At 43.8% G+C, this 25,045-nt stretch overlaps 1 protein-coding gene across 2 annotated transcripts in view; it reads right to left on the bottom strand.

The window, feature by feature from the left end:
- Positions 1-25,045, bottom strand: part of MED20 (mediator complex subunit 20) — a 71,830-nt gene that overhangs the window by 39,787 nt on the left and 6,998 nt on the right. Inside the window, exons 3-4 of one of the 2 annotated variants that reach the window (XM_070361206.1) lie at positions 24,721-24,974; positions 23,020-23,211 (exon numbers count right to left, since the gene is read on the bottom strand). In XM_070361206.1, coding sequence (XP_070217307.1) covers positions 23,020-23,211; positions 24,721-24,974 — 446 coding nt within the window. Of the gene's footprint in view, positions 1-21,232; positions 23,212-24,720; positions 24,975-25,045 lie in introns of those variants that run through there. The other variant, XM_070361207.1, reaches the window with a different exon arrangement.

Genomic DNA, 25,045 nt, shown 5'->3' with positions numbered 1-25,045 from the left:
TAACCACAAAAATCAGCAAAAACAGAACAAGGAGAAATTTTTTTTATCATATTATGGTATTATTGGGAAAAGTTCACGGTTTATGGCTTTGTCAATCACATCACAAATTAAAATTCCTTTTCCACTCAGTCAGGCAGATGCTAAACCAAAGTCAACACAACGATTTGATTGCATCACATCTTGGTCAGAAATGAAAACACTTAAAAACTGTACTGCTTCCTCAGAAAGGAAAGCACAAATACTGGGAACCTGTTTGAACAAGGAAAGAGCATTTTGAATCAGAGTCATTCCTTCTTTTCTGAGACCTGAAATGAATAGGAATAAGATTCACGTGCAAACCTGAAATTGCTACTTAACTTTCTCTAAGACCCTGAGAAGTGGCATCTCAATTAGGAAATATGCTTTTCTCCAACCACTTTAAAAATCGAAACGTTCATACTTGCTATTGGGCTTCCCACATGGTGCTAGTGGTTAAGAACTTGCCTTGCCAATGCAGGAGACATGAGACTCAGGTTTGATCCCTGGGTTAGGAAGACCCCCTAGAGGACGGCAGAACAACCCACTCCACTATCCTTGCCTCGGTTCAGTTCAGTAGAGTGTGACCCCATGCACTGCTGCACGCCAGGCTTCCATGACCATCACCAACTCCTGAGCTTGTTCAAACGCATGTCCATCGGGTCGGCGATCCCATGGACAGAGGAGCCTGGTAGTGCATAGGGTCGAAAAGGGTCAGACATGACTGAAGTAACTAAGCAAACATACATATTTTCTATACCCTTTCATAGAAAAATGAGAAGTATAATATGGTATTTGTTATTTTTTAAATATTATCTGCTTATATTCACGGAGAAGGCAATGGCACCCCACTCCAGTACTCTTGCATGGAAAATCCCATGGACGGAGGAGCCTGGTGGGCTGCAGTCCATGGGGTCGCTAAGAGTCCAACACAACTGAGAGACTTCACTTTCACTTTTTGCTTTCATACATTGGAGAAGGAAATGGCAACCCACTCCAGTGTTCTTGCCTGGAGAATCCCAGGGACGGGGGAGCCTGGTGGGCTGCAGTCTATGGGATCACACAGAGTCGGACACAACTGAAGTGACTTAGCAGCAGCAGCAGCAGCAGCAGCTTGTATTCAATGAGCGCTAAGAAGTACTTCTCAATCAAGTGTTGAGCTCTTCAGAGACAGGCAAGTTAGAGGCGATGTGTCATGTACTCAGTTGTGTCTGACTCAGGGCCTCCCTGGTAGTTCAGCTGGCAAAGAATCTGCCTGCAGTGTGGGAGACCTGGGTTCGATCCTGGAGAAGGGCATGGCAACTCACTCCGGTACTCTTGCCTGGAGAATCCCATGGACGGAGGAGCCTGGCGGAGGCTACAGTCCATGGGGTCGCAAAGAGTCAGAGCAACTAAGCACCATGGACTATAGCCTGCCAGGCTCCTCTGTCCAGGGAATTTTCCAGGCAAAGAGATGATGCTTCCTGCTATTAACTCAGCTTTCTGACACCTAGGGAGATTGTAAACAGGGAGAAGCAGCTGGATCTAATTTTTTTTGATAATCATCCACTGATTTCTGACCAGGGGAGATTTTCTTTAACTAACACAATGAAGCACTTTTCCACCAAATCTGTTCTGGCAAAAGCACTTGCTCTCAGTGTTCAGCATACATGAAGACAATGAGAACAGATTAGTAAGATGCTTTAATTGTAGCATACTTTATGGCTTTTCAAATTGAATACTTAGAAAAAGGTTTGTTTCATCATCTCTTGGAATCAGGAAGAAAAACAATAAGATTCTGCATAAGGATGACACTCTTCCCTTTTTGAAGTCTGAGAAAATACATTAACATCTTGCAAAATACAATGTGTAACCAAAAGTTCCTCCAGCTTAAAAACATTAATAAAATACTATGTTCAATCCTTCATGCTCATTTCACAGAAAGGAAACAGCTAATTAGAATATGAAGAAATGCACAAATTTACTAGTAACTAGAAAATACAAATTAAAATGAGACATTATTAAATGGCAAAAATTAGAAATGCGGACAATACCACACGTTGGGGAGGTTGGGAACACAGTGTCTGTGAGGTGTAGAGTGATACAACCATTCAGCAGCCTGACAATATGCATGCCACAACACCACTCCTGAGTCTATATCCCGAAGTTCTCAAATGTGTCCATAATGGACATGGACAAGATTGTTTATTGGTAGCACGGTTTGCGGTAGCCCAGGCATCTATCACTATGGAAACGATGCACACCACCGAACACTATGCTGCAGGGAGGAGCAATTACTAAATGTACAGCCCAACACACACAGATCTTAAAACGGTGCTAACAAAAAAAGTCAAGACTGGAGTAACATCTACAGCATTTTTACCAGGAGAATTCACTAGCCAAGTTCTACAGCAGTGTAGTATGATGAACAATTTCAGAATTAAAGATACACAAACAAAAAAACCACTAAGTATTTTATAAAGATGTATATAGAATCAAGGACCTGTATCAAACACATCAGAGAGGGTGTTTGTGGGGAGAGGAACATGGGCATGGAGACGGGAGCTGAACAGAAGGCCTTTATACAGCAATGCTAGGCTGTGCCCAAATCACAGAGTATGAAGTCCAAATTCAGAATAATATTATTCATTCATGTGTGTATTAATTTATTCAATAAAAACTTACTGAACACCTCTTAAGTATGAAGTGCCGTGCTTAAATATAAACTTTTCTTGTTATTTCTGCTGACTTTTTTAAACCTCAAAAAGATAACTGTTTTAAGATACATTTTAACTGGAAGTGGAAAATAACTTACATTACAATATACAGTATAAAATGAGAAATCCACCATTCTTAAAAGTTTTATAAACATTTTTCACGAAATAGAAATATACCTTGAAGTTCTTTAAGTGACAAACTTCAGTGAAAAATCAAAATGCAAAAAGAATTTGCTTTACAGCCCTAAAAAACTACACTGTCACATCCTTAGCCCACAGGTAGAACATCTTTTCTCATGGCTCTCAGTGGTGAAACAATTTCTTTTTGGTAGAGAATTTTTTTCTACTTTATTTGTTCTTTGTAATTCCCACTCCCCATCACCCCTCAAAGATACTTCAATTGCTCAGGAATAATTCTCACCAGATTCCTGTTTCCTAAAAGATTTCACAAGAGGACTGCTGGCTGCCAAGGAAGGTGTTGTAGCTAATACGCTCATTACATTGCACTGCTAACAAAAACTGATTAACGCTTTTGGTGCAAACTGACATTCCTATTCCACATCCCATGGGCATAGAAAATGATGTTTTTCTTCCCAAATTATCTGTTCCCATCTTTTTACAGGCCCCAAATGTTAGGCAGTATACATGATAATACTGGTAAACAAACCCAAGAGCAACTTGTAGCACATCATATGTCTAAAGCTCTAGAATTTCAGATTTCAGATTTTCATCTAAGTGTTAGCAGGTGGGAGGACCAAAGGTGAAGAACAGGAATGGCCAGGCCAACCACCAATACTACTGGGAAAATCCAAACTACATGTCTGTCAATGGGATTAGCAGAATTAGCACCACACAACACATAAATTTATCCAGGCTTACAAAAGATGAGGTATTTTCATTCAATAGTAATAGCCAACATTGAGCACTTACTAGGTGTCAGTCACTGTTTTAAGTACTTTATACAGGACGTCCCTGGTGGTTCAGTGGTTAAGAATCCAACTACCAACGCTGGGGACACAGGTTCGATCCCTGGTCTGGGAAGATTCCACATCCTGCGGGGCAGTTAAGCCCGTGTGCCATAGCTACTGAGTCCTCATGTTCTAGAACCCGTGCTCTGCAACAAGAGAAGCCACTGTAATAAGAAGCATGTACACCACAACTGGAGAGTGGCCGCTGCTCGCTGCAACTAGAGAAAGCCCGTGCAGTAACAAAGACCCAGCACAGCCAAAGATAACAATTGATAAATTAGTTAAAATAAATATTTTATATGCAGTATTTACTTCAATCCCGACAACAACTCAATAGGACTAGGTACTATCCTCATCTCCATAGATTGTTTTTCAAATCAAATGCAAGCTCTTTACCACTGCCTTTCAAATCTCCACCAAATGTTCTCGACTTCCACCACATCTCTTCCTGCCATCCAGTCCTTATTTCTTACTTAAAAGCTTGACTGACATACCTCATCTATCTCTTATGAACAGAGCAGTTCTCTGACCAGCCTCTCACTCCTCCCTTACTACCATGGAAATTTCCTTCATGAAAATGCTCTGAATTAACCCCTTCTTCACCTGCTTATAAAAAGCAAGCACTACAGAAGCACATAGAAGAAAACGTCAATTTGTTGTTGTTTAGTCTCTAAGTCATGTCTGACTCTTTTGCGACCTCTATGGACTGTAGCCCGCCAGGCTCCTCTGTCCATGGGATCTCCTAGGCAAGAATACTAAAGTGGGTTGTCATTTCCTTCTCCAGGCAATCTTCCCTACTCGGGGATTAAACCTGCGTCTCCTGCCCTGGCAGGTGGATTCTTTACCACTGAGCCACCAGGGAAGCGCAAAAAAGTGAACACCTTCCCTCCTAAACAGCAACACCTCAATAGCACTTCTTAACATCTTACAAAAATATGAATATTCTATATTGTCCTATATTGTGACTTAAAAAAAACTTTAAAATGGACATCTTTCTACAACAGCAATAAGAGATTCATTGTATTCCTTAATAGCTTAATGGTATTACATTGTATGGACTCCCTATACATTATTTAGCCAGTCCCTAGCTGATGGACATCACTCTTCTTGCAGGGACAAACAATGCTATAAAGAAAAACTTTATACTCATTTTTCCAGGAAAGTGTATAAATATATTTATAGGACAAATTTCTAGAAGTAAAATCTCTAGGTCACAGGATACGCACATTTAAAATTCCAACAGGGCTTCCCTGGTGGCTCAGTTGGTAAAGAACCCGCCTGCCAGTACAGGAGATGTAAGAGACATGGGTTCAGTCCCCAGGTTGGGAAGATCCCCTGAAGAAGGAAATGGCAACCCACTACGGTATTCTTGCCTGGAAAATCCCATGGACAGAGGAGCCTGGAGGTGTACAGTCCACAGGGTTGCAAAGAGTTGGACACGACTAAGAACGCACATTGCAGTGGAGGTACACGTACGGTCCCTTTGCTGCACAGTGGAAACTCACACTACGTTGTGCAGCTGCTGCTAAGTCGCTTCAGTCATGTCCGACTCTGTGCGACCCCATAGGCCGCAGCCCACCAGGCTCCCCCATCCCTGGGATTCTCCAGGCAATAACACTGGAGTGGGTTGCCATTTCCTTCTCCAGTGCGTGAAAGTGAAAAATGAAAGTGAAGTCGCTCAGTCGTGTCTGACCCTCAGCCTACCAGGCTCCTCCGTCCATGGGATTCTCCAGGCAAGAGTACTGGAGTGGGGTGCCATTGCCTTCTCCGTGTGAAATACTCCAATTTAAAAAAGTTCAGCAGACGCTGACAAATTTATCTTCAAAGAAACTTACATTCCCATCAAAAGTGAGATTTCCAATTTCCCCACATCCTCATCTACTACTGGCCACATCAACTTGTTTAATCTCTTAATCTAACAGGTTAAAAAAGTGGTAATTGTGTTTTACGTTATATTTATTTAAAGGAATAGAATTAGAATTTATAGCTTAAATACGTTTTGAACTTGTTAGTTGTAGGCAAAGCTGAATGGCCTATGAAGAAAAAAGAATTCAGGAAGTATATTAACAGGGAACAACGTTAATGTTTAACCATTTTGGGAATAGACAGTGATGCCACCACAAATGAGTTTGATCTCTTCACTGCTGCTGCTGCTGCTGAGTCACTTAGGACGGGCTCCCCCGTCCCTGGGATTCTCCAGGCAAGAACACTGGAGTGGGTTGCCATTTCCTTCTCCAATGCATGAAAGTGAAAAGTCAAAGTGAAGTCTCTCAGTCGTGTCTGACTCTTAGCGACCCCATGGACCGCAGCCCACCAGGCTCCTCCGACCATGGGATTTTCCAGGCAAGAGTACTGGACTGGGGTGCCATTGCCTTCTCCGATCTCTTCACTAAGGCACACTTATTTACCTTTCACTTGAAACAGTTATCAGTTCTTCACACTATGCCATATATTGTAGAAATGTTTCTTTTAAAAGAATATATTCAATTCCATAGTTATACATTCATTTTCTTACTTTTAACTCACAATACCCATATGATCAAACCACTTTGATATTTTATTTTTTCATATGTTGTTTATTAATCTGACCTTTGACCTCTTTTGGGTGTGAAAGCACCAAAGTGTAATCAATATCTCGCCATGAACATCTAATATAAATAAGACAATGGATACAGGTGGTTATACTAGAACACAGAAAAAGGAGAGTAAAGAAAGTAAATGTTAGCAATGGCCAACCATAGAAACATTCAAAACACTAGCATAGCCCCACATACTCAGTGAATGCTAACATAAACGAGATGTCCTCTGTTCATGAATACTGATTCACTGTTGAAAGCTAGACATCTATGATTATAATGCTATTAGCAATGATGGCTGAACTGAGCTACTCACACATTTTCTTACCTGATTTTCTTTGTGGTTACCTCCAGGTAACAATTTTTGTCAGGGAGACTCTAATTAGCTCTAACAGGGATTGTGACCTTATTATTCTGATAAATGATGATTCCTGACTGCAAAAATAAGTACCACAAATTATCAAGCATTCTAGAAAGGTTCTGGCTCAAAACCAATACATCAGTAAACCCCTCTCCACCCTTCCTTTAATTCTCAATTTAAATTTCTATTCCTCACAGAACAAATTGATTCTTAAGACTTTTATTTCAAAGTCAAAAGCTCCTGCTGCATTACCATGCTCACATCACACGGTCTATCCGAGTGAACACAAGACAGACACTACTCATCGATGTCAGAGTCCCATGTCAGAGACTGAAAGAGAGAGCATGGGGCCAGGAGAGAGCGGAACACCAATGTGACAGAGTGCTAAAGCCAAGCTCTAAATGGTCTTCTGCTCACTAGCGGCTGCACTTTGAAAATGCTGATGAAAAGGTAGGGCCTGTCTTTGCTTTGCAGAGAATCAAGTGTCATATAAAAGCATGGTGTCCTCCCACCCTCACACAAGTTGCCCGGCAAGAGAGGCACTGCTGGCTCCTAGAGACAATGACAAGGAGCTCTGTATTCTGTCCAAGGGAGGGAGCAGTGAAGACCAGCTTCCTGGGCTCTAAACTATGCCAGACTGCCCTGCTAATCCCCCCTAAATCCTACAGCGTGGGGGTGGGGTGGGGTGGGGGCGAGGGTGGGAGACAGAATAGAAAACAATCCAAAGTTGAAGCAAGGGCAGTAGCTCTGGACTCTAAGTCACAACGTTTCTATCTGAATGGGGGAGGGGCAGGGGCAGCATGGCAGGGCACGGGCAGATACAAAAAGCCTGTATGTTTATAAAAACACAACACAGAAATAAATTTTATCCGTGATCCTTCTGATGTGCTAACCAACATCTGCCCCCCATCATTTGCCAACCCGGGCTGCATGGAAGGCGCAGAATAGCAGGCATTTTCACACGCTGAAAATGCGAGGCTGAAAGAGATGTTACTAGAGTGTAAATTACTAATTAGCTCAATAGGAGACAAAGAGAGAAAATACCTGTCACAGAATGCTGTTTACAACTTGACACATAATAAAAACAACCCTGGAAATTTCAGAAGAGTGTCTTACTTTTCAGACTTCTATTAACATGTAAATGGCAAAGGAACAGTAGTATAGTCTTTAAAACTGCCCATGACTCAGAAACAATAACACATGACTGGAAAGAAAGCTTTTCCAATAATTTGTAATTTTCTCATCCTTGTAAAAGCAAAGTGTTTTCATTATTATCACCAGCTTTAATAAGAGCTGTATTTTATAGCTTTGATGATCACTTAACGGGGGCAGGAGGTGGGGGCTGGCTACAAGTGCTATATTTCATCTTGGTTAGAATTCAGTTCATAATCCTTTCAGCTGAAATCAGACAGGCCTCATTCTGTAGGTCATGCCTTTATCAAATGGACAAGCTACCATTTTCATAAAGATGAAGGATGAGCTGGACGGTGGCAATGGGGAGAGGGTCAGTGAAATCCCTTCATATCACAACAATTGAAAAGACTCCCCAGATTTAGGTTTATTTGGGGGGAGGTAGTAGAATGTTAAGATATTTATATTCATCTCTTCACCATAAGGCAAACCTACTTGTATTAATTGCAAGCAATGTTTCTCAGGCAGTCTATTTTACACTTAGATCTTTTCCAGTTTCTCGAAGCAACAGAAGGGTCTTTAGGTAACATATGTACTTCACTTAAATACGTTTCAGTCAAGGTGTTGGACGGTGCTGTGGCTCCTGTTTTTACGCAGTAATCACCCACACATTACCCAGAGTTGGCACATGCTGAGGACCACTTTGTGTGAGCATACCGTCCAATGTACTAAGGAGGCCCCTACAAAAGGGCAGACCAGGACAGCTTTTGCTGATGAGGAGTGTTTTTGAAAATAGCATGAGGACAACAAACCATGAAACCGCAAAATCCACTCAAAGTCCAATCTTGAGATTCTTTTGCTTCACATGCTTAACAGAAATCAAACACATACCAACTTGCTGATATACTGAAACCATTCTTCCCTTTTCTTTTTAAGATTAAGGCCTTCATATCCATTTTTCTTTCAAACTTACTTCTTTAAAAATACACAGGTGAGGATATGTGTGGCTGAGTCCCTTCGCTGTTCACCTGAAACTATCACAACACTGTTTGTTAATCGGCTAACCCCAATGTAAAATAAAAAACTGCACAAGTGAGAGAAAATGGTAAAATGGGGCAAAATAAAACAATTCCTGGATTTGAAGAAAGGTATATAGAAACTCCTTGTATCATTTTTGCAACTTTTCTATAAAATCTGAAAACCGTAAAAAAATCCAAAGTCACAAAAAAAAAAAAAAAAAAAAAGAGTAAAATCCCCACAGAGAAGCCTTCTCCTAATGTTGTTTTGCGTTTCAAACAATTCACATACTTAACTCATGCTGGGTACTTAGAAAACACTAATAATAAAAAATTATTACTTATTTTTTAAAATGTCAATTGTAAGAAACCACTTTGGTGAGGGATATTGATAATGGGGGGAGGTTATGCAGGTGTAGGGGCAGGGAAATCTCTGTACTTTCCCTTCAATTTTACTGTGAATCTAAAACTGTTCTAAACAAACAAACAAACAAACAAAAGAGTGGATCAATTATTTAAGCAAGTTAAAGCATGCACTGGAGTAGGAAATGGCAACCCACTCCAGTATTTCTGCTTACAAAATCCCACAGACAGAGAAGCCCGGTGGGCTACAGTCCATGGGGTCGCAGAGTCGGACACAACTTGGTGACTAAGCAGCAACAGAAAGCACGCATAACTGCATTCAGCGTGTTGCCTGCAGGGGCACATACAAAGAGAATACAGGGGGAAAGTCAGCAAGAATCTGAACCGAGTTTGTTTATGGATAGATATCCACACTGAAACCTGAATTCCATTTTTTCCTCCGTGGGCAAACAATCTCTCATCTACAAACCTGTGTGGACTTGTTATATACCATAGAGGTCTGTAGATGAGAGACTGTTGCCCACTGAGGAAAAGCCAAGGGCCTCTTTCTCGCTAAAAAAGTTGACAACAATCAATCTGAAATACAGTTAGGCATCTTATTGATTTGGATTTGTTTTGTTTTAAAAATACAATTTTGTAAGGAAAAATACACAACAACGTAAGAACCCTGATGCAATCTCTGCATCAAACGCAGCCCTTACGGTGTCTGTCCCAAGTTCCCCATCTAGGAGGGACTGAGAAATGGTTAGTAACAGAATCACAGGGCTAATTTAAGGACTGGCAAATAAGACTGGTTAGGGATAAAATAATCTGAAGAGCATGGTGATGGATCACTTCACAACAGTCAAGCAGAGGTAATACTAAAGTAGACTGGCCATAAAACGCCAAGGTTCAAACCCTATCCCCACCTCACCCTACCTTATAAACTAAAAGATTAAATCCATCCTTTAGTTATTACCTGATTTAAAAAAAACAATGTATAATCTGTACTGCAAGATTATCAACTACCAAACAAGTAGCTGTAGAAATGTCTGAATATAACCTTGGGCAAGTCATTTAATCTCAAGGACCTTGTATTTCATCACATGTAAAGTGGGAACAGTAGGATGCCACCCTCATAGGACTACTGGAAGGAGTAAATGAGTTACAGTCTGCAGAGAGCTTACAACAGTGTCTGACACAAAAGCACTATACATGGGGAGCTACTGAGTTTACGAAGAAATAAGGTCATCTTGATTTTCGAGTATAAATATCTGCTTACTGTAGTATCAAGAATGGGGCAAGAGAGAACAAGCACAAATACTGTATTTTTGTTCTGCATTTGTTCTGTATTCTGGATAGAATACAGACTGTCCTGTTAGAGAAAATAATTACATGCTGGAAAATATTACCTACAAAGGTTGCCACATTACCCCTGAAGATTTACACAAAGAGGATAAATTTTTATCTACCTGGGATGATTTAAGTGGGATATTGACTGAAGTTGCAGGATAAACTAGAGGTCCTTTCAAGGTCTCTTCCCATCCAAAGAATCTACGATTAACCAGAAAAACATTTAATTATATACAACCTACTGGTTGAATAAATAAACTTAAAAGTTTTTGGCTTAGCAAATAAGGTTGTAGCCAAAATAAACTGAGTAGAATTCTGCTTGATGAAAAAATGGAAATAAAACTTAAATTTATCACTGAATTCCTTACTGACAAATAGTATTATTTGTACTAAAAGAGAAATATCAACTGAGAAATAACCATTTACGGTGAGAAGTGGAGATTTAACACACCACAGTAGCATATAGAAACAACAGCTACAGCCCAAATGGACTTTCCTTAGTTTATACTTTCTTCTTTATCACTACCAAGTCTAAAGTAATTTATATTAAGGTATCAAGTACAAAACAATCATAATATAAAAATGGCAATACCACACACAGAATACAACCTACTAGCACTGCCAAACACATCTCGAAAGGCCGGGAACACACACACACACACACACGTTTCATAGAAACAGGTGCCTCACGTCAAAGTTACTCTTCAGTTTGAAAGTTAACATTTCAGACTAATCCTCTTGAAACTTAGCAGGAAGAATAGTCATTTTAAAAAGTCCTGTCAAACTGCTAAACCAATCTAGTCGCCTTGAACACCTGCTCCACAGAATCTGGAATCCATGAACAGAGCAGCTGAACTCAGAAACTTAATTTAATATTCTACATTACTCACCTACATTAATGACCAATGTTTCTGATGTCCACTAATCAAAATCTAATCTTTGCTAACTATCACAGATGCCATAAAGGTGATATTTGCTACTTATACAAATACCCAGAAAATAGTGGCAATCCAAAATTTACACAACTTTGAAGAAAAAGCATCTTTGTGTTTCTGAACGTACACCAATGAAATAACCTCATATAAGAGTCTCAAGAACAGTTTGTGGTTTTTTCTTAAGTAAATTATATGCTATCCTTTGGTACTATCAAATGCAAAGTAATAATCGTTCATATTCTTAGCTAAATGTAAAAGCTTCAGGATTAAAAATCATCAAAACAAAATACTTGGTTAAGAATAACCTAAATTTTGTCCCAAATTTATCTTCCTTTAAATTCCCCAGAGTGTCTTAAATATCAAAAACTTATTCTAGAAAAACATTAATTTTTTTATTCACAACTACAAAACAGGAGAGGCAGTGGAGCTGTCCAAGGCTCCAGCATGCATTATCTTACAGGTTATGATAAAATTACTCATAAACCTATTATTTAACTGAAAGATAAATCCCACTGTAAAAGCCTCTACTATTCTAAATCTCCCTTTCTTTATTCCATTTTTGTCAAATGGGTGAGTTCTCTTCTACAGTATGAAAAGTCACACACAAAGCTAAAGGCAGCTAAAACCCTCAGCACCCTGATTTAAATCTCTTACCCTGCAAACTTCCCTGGTTGGCTATTTGCCTTTCTCTGAAATGATTTAAATATTCTCCAGCCATCAAAAACAAGTAGGCAGAAATCTGGTTGATTAAACAAAACAAAAAGATTTTCATCTTTATCTCAACAACAGGGTGCTCGCCACTGAAAATAAAAATGCTGCTGAGAAAGCACTGCCTAGCGCTTGTCAGGTATCACACTGCTCCAGCACAACACAGTCACACCATACAGGCACAACCACACTGGAAATACAACCCAGTTTCCTATGATCACAACACCAGTAAAAGGCAGAGCTTCTCAGCACCCAGGTGACACTTCATCATTCATACGAGAACAAAATCAAAATGGGTCTCATCTTTTCAAAGTGGACATGAAAAGTCGATTTAAAAAACCATGAAAGGTGGAAGCAGATTCAAGATTCCTTGAAGAGAGAAAGAGGTTTCTGGAATTTCCTACTTTCATGGACAAAAGGACTCACACTTTCAATACACTAACAGTTCTCTTCTCAACAAAGAATTCCTTTCCTGCACCCCCACCTCCACTGTTACTTTTTAGTTTTTGCCCCTATCTCTAGGTCTCTTTTCACTCACCATGGCTCCTCCTCTTCTGCACCAAAGGCTCCCTACTCTTGATCCTTCACTACAGCGTCTGTGCCCTGACCCATGCAGACCTTCTGGAGCATCTCCCCCAACTGCACACTTGATCCCCACCCCTGTGCAGTCTCCCCCAGGTTGAAATCCATCAGGCTTCCCCAAGCTTCCCTTAACCCTGTTCTCTTCCCTCACTCCCCATCTCATCCTTTAAATCCTGGGGTCCATCTCTTCCTTGTTTCTCTCACCCTTTGCTTTCAGCCTTGTCTCTTTACCTCAGTCTGGACCTTGGATCTGGCTGAACCTCCGCGATTAACACAATTCCCCAGTTACCCTGTCCCAGACCGCCATCACTTCTCACACCCTCACTCTCTTCTTTTAGGTTTTCTGGCCCCCGAATTGTCCTACAAACGCCCCATCTCTCATGTCCATTGCTTTTCACCCTTCCAAATCGGCCGCACTTATTCCTAACTCCACCTGGTTACTAGTCCAGTGTTTAATTCCCCTCTTCCTCACTTTCAAGAATTCACACCCACTGCCCATCCACTAACCCATACCTTTCTCAGAACCTCGCAGTTTCCACCCATCGCCGGTCCTAGTCGTTCAGCTCATCTCGCTCTGCACTAGTTCACACCCTTGTCACGTCTGGCTCTTAATCACTCTCTCTCCTCTACTCCCAACTACTCCCCCAGCTCTGCCCCTCCTTGCCTTCCACTTCCAACTCTTACCCCTGTAACCCTCGCCCCACTACCATCCCCTACCAAGCTTTCCCCTCCAGAGCCCAGCTCGCACACCTAACCCGGGGAGCCCTTTTCCCGGGCTCGGTCCTCCTAACCTCATTCCCGGCCCGGATTCCTTATCACCCAGCCTGGGCTTTGCCTCCTTCCCACCTCCTTGGCTGGCTTTTCCTCACTCCTTCTCTCCCTGCCTTCTACCCCTTTCTCCCCTTAATCCTCTTCATCTCATTCTCAGATCCGTTCCCCCGAAACGCCCCCAAGCCTGCCCTCCCTTCTACCCTCTAGGCTTTTACCCCAAACCCAGCGGTCGCCCACCCCGCCAAAATAAAGGGCCGGCGCGACAGGACAGCCGGCTCTCGGCTCCCGCGGGCCCCCGCCCCGGGCGCCCCCAGCCCGCCGGCGCCGCGGTCCCGCCCCCTGCCGCCACTCCTCCCGCCCGCTAGCCGCGCGCCGCCTTTGTCGCCCCTCACCCGGTGTGTGAGGATTTTGCTTCTTTAAAGGGGAGGGCCAGCGTGCCGGAGACTCCTGTCCCCGCCTCCGAGTCTCCGAATGGGATCCCTGGCCGTCGCGTCCTCCCCGGTTCCCGTCCCCCCACCCCCTGGAGCTACCCCCTTTGCGGCCGCCCCACCTCCTCCGCCCCCTCCCCCGACCCCCCTCTATTTACCGCCATCATCAGCACGCGCGAGCTGTCACCAGGGCGCGAGACAACCGAACGCGGCCCCGCCCCCTTCCCGCCCATTGGCCCACCCGCCGGAGCCCCGCCCCCGGGCCCCGCATTGCGCCAACGGCGCAGCCCAGGGCCCCGACCCGGCACAGACATCCTCTCCCGGGGTTAGCGCGGCGGCCGCCAAGTTTAGGGTTAGCCACCGACGCGCGGCCGACTTGAGCCTGGCGTAAGGGGCGGTGGCGTAGAGGGGCGTTGTGAATCGCGGGTCGAAGTTTGGTTGAAGCACAGGAGGGTAAATAAGGAGGTTTCCAGACAAAGAGACTCTTAAAGGTACAGAGTCTTACGGCCGTCCCTCCTCCTTAAAGGACTAGAGATTCACAAGAGCCCATCTCCGCCCCCTGCTCCGCAGCCCTTCAGCCTGCGGAACTGTAAAGGAATCTTGCGGTAGTTTCCGCACTCCTTTTGAATGGATTGTCTTTAACATCTCTTCCCACTGCCAAGCGGGAAAGCCTTCCTCATTATACCGTCTAGGTTTTTGCTTTGTTCTGTTAAAAATAAGACTATCAGTTTTCACGGTGTCCGAAAGATCCTGAGTCAGCTTTTGAAGAAGTTACTATTGGTTCCCAGGCGATTGAGCATGTGTCTGACTTTTGCCACTGATGACCCAGTCAGGATTCCGCCTTTTTATGGAAATTCCCCTAAGGAAGTGGTTCGCTCCTGCTGTAAACTGAAGAAGTTCAGCAGAAGGTGGGGGTGGAGACCTCAGGGAAACAGAACTGCGGCTATTTACAAATCTTCTCAGCCTCAGAAAAAGTTTCCTTCCCGAGTAGCCTCTTGGGTGCATTGTCCTGACATAGTTTGGGCGGGGGCGGGGCGGGGGGGAGTTCCTCCAAATAAGACCAACATTGTTACATCACCCAACTGCAAGGCTGAAACAGGTAAAGGCTTACGTTTACATACAAGCGCAAGGAAAAGAAACATTCCTTACTACCTACACTGGCTCAAAGCTACACACTTGTAAATATGAAATAGAGAAGCAACAGAAACCAAAGAACAACAAACAAAATAAGAAGGGGAAGGGCATGTGCATGTGTAAGCATCAATCTACAACGCCTGCAGTCAACTCTGTGAAATTTCCAAAGGTAACTAACTTAAACACTTTAAAAACTTCTGATGAAGCGATAAAACCTAGTGATTGAGTAATTGATTTGATGAGGATCTGCCATGTGGTTCAAGAGTTGTGTTCCTGTTCAGTGTGTGACCCTTGGCCATCCCATGGACCAGCCCTCCATGGGATTTTTCAGGCAAGAATACTGGAATGGGTTGCCATTTCCTCCTCCAGGGGATCTTCTTCACCCAGGGATCAAACCTCCATCTCCTGCACCTAGTCACCTGGGAAGCCCGCAAGTTAAGACCTAAAATTTAGCACTCCTTTTGCTAACACCTTTAACATAATTTTAAGGAATTCGTATCTTACATTTTAACTCCTCGATTGTCTATTTTCTCCTCCTGCTCCCCAAACCCTCAAGAAAATTTCTGGAGAATAAAGATCGTATTTTATTCAATGTTCCTGACACATTTATAGGTGCTTTTTTGAGCGAAGGATTTTGGAGTCACTTAAAACTTCTGAAGGAAGGGGTGGCTTGCAAAAAAGCAATTCTCAGTACTGTAAGTATCAGACCAGTGGTTCTCAAAGTGTGGCCTGTGGAGCCCTGGTGACCGAAAGACTTTCAGGAGGATCCCTGAAATCAAAACTGTTTTCAGAGTAGTAAGATACTACTTGCCTTTGTCACTGTGATGACATTGGCGCTAATGATACAAAAGTAACAAAGGGTAAAATTGCTGCTTCCATAACACAAATCGAGGAAATGGCACTAAATTGTACTAGCAGTCAATGCAGTCTTCAGTGCCATCCAGTCACAGGAAAAAAGAATTATACCTGTGTCACTTTAAGGAAGTGTTTGATGAAACACTAAAATAAAAACTTTGTTTTATGTAAGAACATATTTTTTCAATAATACTGTTCTATGTGATTAAGTAGAGAGAGACATAAAGCACTTTGGTGCCTTATAAAGTTTCTCTTAAGGAAAACCACTCGTTCAATTTCTCTGAATTTTGAGCTGAATTAGCAATTCATGCAATACCATTTTCATTTGGAAGAATAGCTAACAGTCATTCAGCCTTGGGTATCTGACAGATATTTCCTCAGAAATAAACAAATTGAGCCTGACAGCATTTGTTAGTAATGATCAAACTCAAGCTCTCAAGCAAAACTTAGGATTTTTGAAAATATATCCACCACTCTGAGCGTAATAGCTTCCCAAGACTTTTCTGTTGAGATTGATGGTGATATTAACAAATATGATTTTTTGATATTGTATAATGAAATGTGTCAACATTTAAAAGATCTGCAGTATTTTCCAATGACCAATGCATGCTACAAAATCAGGTATGGTTAAAAGAGCCCTTCACAGTGCAAAATAAACTAATCAATGTTAATATAACAGAGTACAGAAAGCTCACTGATAGAATTTGAGATTCCACATTGCAACTAACCTTTAGCAGAGTTGTGATGGAGTATCAGAGAACAGCCCCAATTATTGGGAGACAGTATCACTGTGGTGGTGGTGGTTTAGTCGCTCAGTCATAGGTCTGACTCTTTGCGACCCCATGGACTGTAGCCCTCCAGGTCCGTCTGTCATGAGATTTCTCAGGCAAAAATACTGGAGCAGGTTGCCATTTCCTTCTCCAGGGAATCTTCCTGACCCATGGTTTGAACCTGCAGCTCCTGCGTCTCCCGCTTGGCAGGTGGACTCTACCCCTGAGCCACCTGGGAAGCCCCAGAATGTGTGAGGTTGGATTTCTTCACATTCTTCAACTGAATAACAAATTTCAACAGACTGACTAAAAAAGCAGACACTAGGATCCATTGTCTTCGACTATGCCAGACATTCAAGAGATTTGCAAAAATATAAAACAATGCCATTCTTCTAAATTTTTTTGGAAAAAAGTTACTTTTCATTAAAACATTTTATGTTAACATGTGATGGGTTATTACCTTTAGTTGAATTAATACTTTTTCATTATAAATAAGTTTTAATTAATCATTTTTTCATTATAAATAAGTTGTAATTAAATATCAATTATACAACCCACACTAAGGCTCTTCGGGGTACTCAGTTAATTTTTAAGAGCATCAAGGAATCCTGATACCAATAAGTTTGAGAATTGTGCATCAGATGGAAGCAGAAAGAATAAAAAGGCTATTTTACTTTAGATAATTAAAATAGGAAAAGCTTATGTAGGATAGCTAACAAAAAGGTTTTATTATAGCTTCAGAGTTAACAGCTTAGGTGGTTCATCAATGAGGAATGGAAAACACAATCAGGAACACTGAACTTAGCCACCACTGGCTGCAAGTAAAGCCACCACATACATCCGTATCAAAAACAGTTCAGCAGCAGGCACAACTAAGACGCGGGAACTGAGGAGAAAAGGGATGGATGTACTGCATAAAGAAGATACAGTAATTTCTACCCCCCGCCTTTTTGTTGTTGTTGTTAGTTCAGCTCCTTTTCCTTTAGGCTATAGGAGAACAAGTAAACATCTCAACCCTATGAGTGAATATTACAGTCCCTGCAACTATGCTCACTGGTCTGATTACAAAAATACACCTGCACGACAGACACTTTCTCTGGACCCTCTCCCCACATTGCCCGCTCTCTATTACAACTATTTCCTGTGCACTGGAGCAGAATTTTAATCTGCTACCAAAGAGTAATGACCCCGTAGCTTCCCGTCTTCAACATGCTAACCACACACTGTACCTTTGGTGCCATTAAAAAGATGCAAGAGCAGAGGCAGCATCACTTGCCTACAAGGCACTCTCATACCTCTTCTCCTTGAGCCTCTCAACAAGCCTATGAAACACAAAGGGCATCATCACTCCCACTACACAGATGAGACCCAGAAGGGCCAACGTGACTGAAGCTACCTGGCAGGGTAGGGACAGTATTGTGGCAAGCACGCAGCCATCTGTCTCCTAAAGCCGTGTTCTCCCCTTTAGGAGGCTGCCTCAGAACATCTGTTCTGTCACCTCCACATCCCTAGCCGCGCCTTTCCCACATGACAGAAGAGCTTCAATACTGAATTCTGCCTTTGTACAATCTAGAATGTACAAACACGGGCCCTGAATTCTTTTTTAAAGCCTCCAAAGAAAACTTGGTCTGTGCCATCTGACGCAGCAGGGCTGTAGTGGTAAATAAAACAGAGACCACAAGAGAATTAGGGATCTTTGCCCTCAGAGTTCCAAGAATCTTTTCAACTCACTAATTTCATTTCAGAGGCGACGAACTATTTCTCGCCTCATCGATCACACCATCCTGAAAAATGAAAATACATTCATGAAGCCAGATGCCATTCCAACAGGGTAATCTTCACACCCCATGGGCTGAGTCACATGAAGAGTAACTCCTGGGCCACAAAGTGGGCTATAAAGATGCTCCTGACATAATTCCTCCTACTCATTTCTAAGAGGTTGTGTGTACATAGGGAAAAGAGGAGAAGCAGGAACCTATAAGAGAGAAAAGAGCAGGGACACAGTGCAGCTTCCCAGAACCTGACTGAAAGGCCGAAAGGACTATAAAAAATGAAGGAGGGATAACCGTGGAGGGGATGGACCTGAGATGAAGGTCCGAAAGGCAGGGGAAGGTCTCGTGTGTGGTAAGTCACCTGGATGTATCTCACACCTGCTTTATCTTCGCCTTCCTGTTCTTTCCTTTCAGGATGCTCTCCTTTTAGAGATTCTTTTTTTTTGGATCACAGATCTTTGAGATACTTTAATGAACCCTATAAATCCTATTCCCAGAGAACTGCAATTATCCACAAAGCTGTGTCCACTTTCGAGGCATCTGAGGCTTCCTGAGGCTCCCTCAGGGGTTGAGAACCTGCAGTAGGGTTAGAACCATAGTCTGATCATACTCCAGCACCAACTAGTGATCAATTCCCTCATTAAGCACCAGACGGTGTCCACAATCTGGGAGGGAAGGAACGGGTAGGTTTTGATTTTTGTCTCAGAGGTAGTGACAAAAGTGAAACAGGGAAGAGACTTGACCTAGATGAGGTCAAGTCAAGCCTTCATGATCGCTGGAGGGATGGTGTAAAGTTATGGGTACTGAATGACAGTCAAACTGTGTGACCTCAAGGGTCCCTTGTAACCCAAGAGACTGATCTTGGAATGCTCCACACAATGGCAGAAACGCACCTTGGGGGGAGTTTAAGTCTTAACTTTTGACACCTAGAGGACACACTTAAGTGGGAATTTCTAACCACTCCCCTCACCTTTGGAGGCACAGGTGACCCACTCCAGTACTCTTGCCTGGAAAATCCCATGGATGGAGGAGCCTGGTGGGCTGCAGTCCACGGGGTCGCTGAGAGTCGGACACGACTAAGTGACTTCACTTTCACGCATTGGAGAAGGAAATGCCAACCCATTCCAGTACTCCTGCCTGGAAAATCCCATGGATGGAGGAGCCTGGTGGGCTGCCGTCTATGGGGTCAGACACGACTGACGCAACTTAGCAGCAGTAGCAGCCCCTCACCTTCTAGGATTTGGGAAGAAAATTTCTCACTACCCCTCTCATCCTGAAACTTCAGGAATGAACACTGGATACAGTGGGCTGGGACAGACCTGGCAGTAGGGAGGAGTGATCAATCCCTGGGTATTCCTTCAGTGACGCAGTGACACTCAAACACAGCGTGGGGGACATGGGATGACTTGGTCCTTCAAGACCAAAGAAAAGCAAGCAAGCAAGAAGCAGCATGGCAACAGGGGGGACAGAGAGTCAGAAGAGCACAGGAGAGATGGGGCGAACACAGCACAGGAGCACAGGGCAGGAACCATCAAGGGATACAAGCAGCGGACGACACACAGGAGAACACAGCATTTCCCCAAATTCTAACATCCGCCTTCCTCCTCCAGAGTCTGCCTCTTGTAAGCATCAGTTGTAGTATAACTTACTAGTTCCCTTTAAGAAGACTCTTTCTAAAAAACTTATTTATCCTCATCATATAAGCAAAAGTGCCAGTTATATTTCTAATATATATTAGAATAAGGCATAAGTATTAAAATAAAAATCCCACAGTCCACTTAAAATCACCTGGCCCCACAGAGGTCCAGGTGCTACTCTTTGACACATGCTGGGAGCCATGAGTCCTGAGTCTGAAGTTTTGGTCCTGACTCCAGCCTCACCTCTCGGCATGACCCCCCATCTTATAGTGAAGGAGAACCAGGTAAATCTCAATGCTGTCCTGCATGGCTCCAACAGGTCAGCGGATTTCTCTGTGACTGGCAAAGGTACCCACCAAGGTGACATGTTAGCAGGATCCTAGAAGCATCCTGGTTTCTGCTCTTTTGGGGTTAGATACAGATGGTGACGGGGTAAGGCATCTGGGAAAAAAGGAGGGAGGGACAAGAAGGCAGTCTGGTGTGGGAGGAATGTCAGACTTGAACCCAAAATACTGCACGCCCACTTTCTAGCTGAGGGTAAGTTTTTTTTAATTTTAAAATGAGGCTAACCACGCCCCCTTTCCCTTATTCAAAAGCTTCTCAACTTTCACTCAACCTCATCTCTCAAAAATTATATGCCAACAATACTAAACTAACTCTTGAAAGTCCCATTCAGACGTACATACAGAGGGTGGATGACATTTGGCCTTTCCCACTAGTTATCAGTTCAGTTTTGGCAACTTTGCTGGTGGAGTCAAATTAAGAAATGTATTGCATTACTTGCCTTTTTTTTAGTAATAAGCTTTCTTTAACTGACACAAAGGACAAAGATGGACAAAAGTACGTGAGGTGGCAACTCTTACAGATTGATCTGGTGTTCACTGGACTTAAATCTGGTCAAATGTATGCTCAAAATAAGGGAAAAGAACAAAAGCGAAGACTTTCGGGAAATTTATGAGCCAAGACTGTATCTAAAAGACACAGTTAGGGAGTTAGTAATAGGAATCCCTTCTTATAATGCATAAATCTAGAGTCATATTTACCACGTTCGATTTCTGTTTATTTTCAGGAACACATTATGCTCAAAATGCTATCTCATCTCATAAAAGATTTAAAGCAGTCTACAGCAAAATACAAACAGGTAAGTCTGGACAAAGCCAAAATAAATCAGAAGGCCAAAAACATTTTAAAAAATCTATGTATTTTATTATGTATAAATTAATATCTAAAACACATCTCCATTTTAAAATGTAAAAAAAAAAAAAAAAAAACGAAGAAACAAACAAAGCCAGGGGAAGGTGAGAACAAAAAACACGGATGACAGATTCTACAGTCAGAAAGTCGAACTGAGCTTCCTACAGCCAAAGTTAAAAGGGAAACGTGACCACTAGCTGATTCTTGTCACAGAGGCTCAGATCTGAGCACTGAGATCTGAAAACGGTTTCTCTTTCTGGGTTTTCGATGAGAGACAGATCCTAGGACAACCCACAGTACATACATGAACTCGCTTCCTAAGACCAGCTCTGACTGTGACCTCAGGGTTAGCTGGACTGAGCATCTCTGCAGCAGGAGGGCGGTGGGCAGGTGACGGAGGTCAAATGAGCAGCTTGGAGGCTCCCATGAAATGAGGAGTAAGAGCTCAGGACACCATGAAGCGCAGTGTGAGCCCCAGGTCAACTGTTTAACCCTGAGCTCTGGGCACACGAGAACTGGAGAGGTCTTGATGCTGAGACTGACTCAAGGGGTGCAGAAGTGACGTCCCCATGTGAATAATCCAGCTAAAATGGCTCTGACATCAGCCCCATCCCAGTCCAACTCAGAAACAAATGGCTTACTTACAGGGGTGCTCTTTGCAAAACAGCAAGAACAGTCTTGGGCACGTCCATTGAGCTCCCTGGAGCAGAGGCTACTAACTGGGCCCCCACATCCATTTTCTCCTTCACCTTTCAGTCACAGAACCCCCGGCATTTTAACTGGGCACATGACCACCCAAATAAGAGGCTCTCTGTCCCAGAGCTCCTCTCAGCCAGGGGTAGCCAGAGTGACTGGAGCAACTCCAGGTCATGGCCTTTATAAAAGAAAACTGTTCTCTCTCTCTTACCCCAGGGGAACCGGACATGTAGCTGATGATGCTCTAAGTCGCCCAAGGACAACACCCCAGGGGTGGCTGGACAACAAGCTCAAAGGAAACCAAGTTCCTGATGACCTTGTGGCGTTAAGACTGCCCTGGGCTATCTGATTACCTCTGTACTATTAGAGAAGAGAAAAATAAACTTCTAAGAGCCTCTGTACTTTAGGTTCTCCTTATAGCCACTCAGCCTGTGCTTTAGTATTATTCCCTACAGAATGGAAAGATGGCCAGAGGGGAGACTTCAAAGGACTCAGGCAACACCCTAGAAAACTGAACTCACGATTTACCTCAGCAAACATATCAGAAAATGACAGCCATCAAATAAGCTTGGCCTCCTGCTTCTTCCCCAGGAAAGGCCCAGCCACATTCTCTGAGCGAAGCGCAAACGCAACACACAGCCTGTCCACTGTGTGCCTGGACCAAATCCTCAGGAGCTGCTAACACAGACTGCCTTCCCACCGACACTCAGCAGGGACACCCCCATCCGACCGTCTCCCCTAAAGCAGGGGAGCTCCAGACGTCTCCGCCCTGGATAATCACTGTTCCTGAGGACAGGCCAAGCCCAGCAAGACGGGAGCTGAAACAGCTGTGGTGGGGGAGGCGCAGGAGGGACTGTGTGTGAGGCTCAGTGGAGGGGAGTCCAGCGCCCCAGAACAAAAGCCACAGCTGGGAACTAGACAGGGAAGGACACCTTCCCGTCTGCCCAGGATTTCCAGGGTCCAGAGGCCTGAGGGTGCAGGGCCTGCTCCTTCTGTGGAGTTCCGCCCCCCGCCCGCCCCCCGGTGACAGAGCTCAGCCCAGCAGCTGCCAGTTGCTAACGAATCCCCGCCACCGGCACCTGCTGCTGCTTGCGGATCTTGTTGAAGAGTTCCATGTACTGGACCATGGTGTCTGCTGGGCTGTAGACAGCGTCGTGTCTGTTCCCAAACACTGCGGGCGCCCCTGGGGTGTGGCTGCCTAGAAAGCTCTGCAGGAACTCCAGCAACAGGCTCCAGCAGTCGCTAGCTACCACACAGGGGCCATACTCCACCTGGGGACCAAGAGAAGGGAGATGGAGGGTGAGTGAGAGCAAGGACAGGTCGTTTGCCCTCTGCATCCATCTTCCCCAACCCGGAGACCACGACACACACCTTCCAACCCAGAGCTGCCCCGCAGGAAATATCCAGATCAAACACCAGGAATTTGAAACCCTCAGCATTGTACCCTTTAAGCTCAAACATTCTCATCTTGGGATTATCAACTCACAGCCCTATGCACAAGACCCAGAGGCATAGCTTGGTCCCTTCAAATTATTTCTGAACTTTATAGTCCCAGCTATGATGGGTGTAGATTCATGGACAGCTCGGGAAAATTCTATGAGAGAAAACGAAGAGCAGGAGAAAGAGTCTGCGAGTGTGTGTGAGTTGGGGGAATTGACAAGAGGGCAAAAAGATATATAGGCCCGTAAGTCACTTCAAGACCAACCATTACTCCCAACGTAGATACAACCTGGGCTCTGACACTAAGAAATAATTTCCCAACTCATGTGACAGGGGCTGAAGGATACAGATCTTAGGCTTGCTCATTCTCCTCTCCCAGTTTTTCACTGGAGAGGTGGCAGGGGAAATTACTAGCAACTACAAGGAGAAATAAGTAAAGAAACTTCTGGGTGTGTTTGTGTTGCAAAGTTGAAAACGTGGAGGATAAACAGGAGTTTCCCGTGGGTCTTGGAAAATTCTCTGTGTGTTATGAATGAAAAGAGTCAGGACATCTTAGCTCGAGATCTCTGGAGTGTCGCAGTAGTCATGACCACTAACGCCCTTTTCTCCTCCTGTGCTGCTTTTGAGGACTTACCTATCCCCAGGTCTCCACATTTTAATTCCCTCCTTAAATGCTAATCCTGCAGGAGGTATCACAGTCCCCAAAGTCAGCAGTGCTCTCTGCCCTGAACTCCCAGAGCAATCTGTGCTTCCTTTATGGCATTTCTTACAGACTAACTTCAAAAACAGCTTGCGTGTTTGGGCCTGGCTCTCATTATTAAGTCATAAACGTTCAAAAGGAAGGCCCTGCAGTTTACTTATTCTTTTCTTTTTTAAAATCTCACACAGTGCTGGGACTGTGTTAGATGGTGCAGACTCTCACTGGTCCCAAAGCCAGCTACTGTCACACTCCATCTTTGTCATTTTCAATATATGTCAGATGAAATCGTCACACATACCACGAAAGAAAGTGGACAGCATGTCAAAGAGAAGGACACGTCTTTGCTTCAAAACTTTGAATATGTAATAGTTCACCTGCCCCTCCTTGACTATCCCTCTTCTTCTCCAGCAAGCCAGCCTTCCTAAGCTTTCCTGCTGTGAATCCAGCTCCCCATTCCCATCCTGGTCTGCTAGAGCGTCCCTAAGTGATTAAAGAAAGGGTAAAAAATGCAGGGCAAGGAAGTGTAGCTGCTCTGCAGACAGCAATCAGGGAGGCAGACACATCTGCCTGCATTCAGGGTCGCGGGAATCTGCAGAGCCAGGCCCTTCACCACATCTGCTCTAGTCCACCGAGGACTTACCTCCACGGAGATGCCTCGGGCACTGGGCCCCATTGTGACCGTGCCCACCTTCACTAGGAAGTCACAGTATTGGTAACGGGTGCCCCGGGTCTCGATCTTGCTGGCCTTGGCACTCTGGAAAAAGCCCTTGAGTTTCACCATGAGCACGTCAAAGTTGGTGTCGGCAACAAGGCAAGGGCCATTCTCAAAGAGGGCGAAGCAGCTCAAAGGGTACTCAGAATTGTGCATCACATACATCAGCTTCCCGGCCTGACCTGCAAGGGATGGAGATCCTGCTCAGTGACAAGACCTTCCTCAGCACATCCCGGAGTAGAGACCAAAGTGC

The sequence above is a fragment of the Bos mutus genome, chromosome 23, assembly GCF_027580195.1.
Source record: "Bos mutus isolate GX-2022 chromosome 23, NWIPB_WYAK_1.1, whole genome shotgun sequence".
NCBI classification, from domain to species: domain Eukaryota; kingdom Metazoa; phylum Chordata; class Mammalia; order Artiodactyla; family Bovidae; genus Bos; species Bos mutus.
The sequence above is the reverse complement of the archived record's forward strand: the minus strand, read 5'-3'. Positions and strand labels throughout refer to the sequence as shown.